We start from the raw sequence: 2,072 nt of genomic DNA on the forward strand, positions 1-2,072 counted from the left end.
CATTTCACCAGATTACTGTAAGTTTGACAGGAAAAGTTCAATAATATAGATAGCTTTTGAAATCTGGAACTGAAGAATTCCAAGCATTATTTGTAATCCTCTACATCTAATTTAGTGTTAATTTCTTCATTATTCTCTTTAAATACCAATGAAATGGTGATAACTTTCTTTGCACATAATTCAAGTTATCTGTTGATTTTAATGGAAAACTATCCAAATAACTTTCAGCATGTTATCAATCTGTAGACAAACTTTTCTATTACACCAACAAGTCTCAATAATTTTTAACAAAAACAATATTTGCAACTCAAATTCTCTAGTTTCAAAATACTTCCTAAAATAAAAATGGCTAGTAAATTAGTTATTACACATACCTTAACGTATTCATAAAATAAATCAAGTCTTTGCTGCTGGCTTTTCTCAAGATCATCATTTAAAGTTAAGCTTTTGGCACCTGTGGTGAGCACCTCCATTCGCTTTGCTACAGCATCTGCATCGGTATCATCACACCAATCATTATCATCACTTTCACCATTTTCCTGAAATACAGACAAGTTTTACTATCTTATTTTCTTTTTCTTCCTTCATGCTTCAAAGTATTCAAATACCTTGCGCTGTCCTTCTGGATCAGAATCGTGAGGTGAACCATCATCACCATTCTGTTGTTTCTTAGAATTTTTATCATCACGCTTACGTTTTCCTTTTTTACCCGGTTTAACAGAAGCACCGCAGGTGGCAGGATCCTAATTGTATAATTATTTTAATTAAGGCACTGATAAAATATAAGAAAATAGAGAATTTTATTTTCTTCCAACTAACATGATCAGGTGGATTCTTCAGAATAAAAGTTGTTAACTTATGAGCATTATCCAGCTGTCCACTATAGCCACAAGCTTTACACTTGACGGTAATCACACATTTCTTTTGAAGCACTCCCTAAAATTATGTATTAAATTTTAATTTAGCATCTTGTTAGAATTAAATTATAAAAGATTTGGAAATTTACCGTACCAACACAGTTTCTGGATTATCACAAGATGGACACAGGACAAATCGTCTTATAAATCCATCCAAAATGTCTTGCAGTTTTGCTGCTTCATGAGATCCATTAACAATGTAACGCTCATTCTTCAAATCAAACTGTGTCTGAGCACCAAGCTCACATCCAAAATATTTAGTAGGATCTGCAAATAAAATCAATAAGTTTCAGAAAAAAAGAAAGTTCTATTGAAAAACTATTCTGAAATCATCAAAGTAATATATTCTAAGAAAATACAACACCACCTTTTTACTTTATGAACTTTTATTTTGATTGTAAGCAGGACATATTTACTATAACATACAGCATAAGACTAAGTGACATTAAGAACAAGTACATTTATTAGGAATTCAAAAGTCTGTTTAATGTGTTGCCTATGTTGTTACATGCAACCAAAATATCTCACACTAGTCATACCATATTTTCATGGAATGACCAGCATTCTGCATAAAACGAAGGAGAACAGAATGTTGATTAAATTGCAACTAAAATATAAAAATCAGATAACGAAACTAATTGGTTAATTAAACATTTAAAAAAAAAAAAAAAACATTCTTCAGAGTACAACAAAATAACATCCAGAAGAGTTCTTGTTTACAATACAAAACAATTAATGACTTATTGACAGTAGTAGTAGTAGTAGTAGTAGTAGTAGTAGTAGTAGTAGTAGTAAAGTATGGGCTACATTGACCATCTATCCCAGGTATGGCCAAACTTTTATCCCTTAGAGGCTACTTTTTTGGTAAAATATAGTCCGCAGGCAACTATGAATATGGGCAAACAATTTTAGGATTTTTATATGCGCATGCGTTAACATTCATTTGCATTGTTCATTGGGATTAATACAAACAGTATGGGTACATTGCACAGAGAGTCTATTATTGTAAGAATAAATTATCAAATTAAGATTTTTAAACATTAATTTAAGTGAAAGCAAATTGTTCAACTTTAGCTTCGCGGGCTACTTTAGCTTCGCGGGCTACTTTCAAAACCTTTGCGGTCGACCACGGTCTACATGTTGGCCATCCCTGAT

The 2,072-nt window shown here is 31.9% G+C and overlaps 1 protein-coding gene across 1 annotated transcript; it reads right to left on the minus strand.

The window, feature by feature from the left end:
• Positions 1-269: 269 nt before the first annotated feature.
• LOC111617264 (eukaryotic translation initiation factor 5-like) lies at positions 270-1,203 on the minus strand (the record flags this gene model as incomplete). The annotated part of the gene is made up of 4 exons (XM_023358581.1): positions 270-539; positions 609-743; positions 820-936; positions 1,012-1,203. Coding segments are annotated over 4 exons (699 nt in total), but the record flags the coding sequence as incomplete, so codon positions are not given.
• Between the last annotated feature and the right edge of the window lie 869 nt (positions 1,204-2,072).

This window comes from Centruroides sculpturatus, unplaced genomic scaffold, assembly GCF_000671375.1.
Source record: "Centruroides sculpturatus isolate CEXI.00-Female unplaced genomic scaffold, Cexi_2.0 scaffold5289, whole genome shotgun sequence".
In the NCBI taxonomy this organism is placed as follows: domain Eukaryota; kingdom Metazoa; phylum Arthropoda; class Arachnida; order Scorpiones; family Buthidae; genus Centruroides; species Centruroides sculpturatus.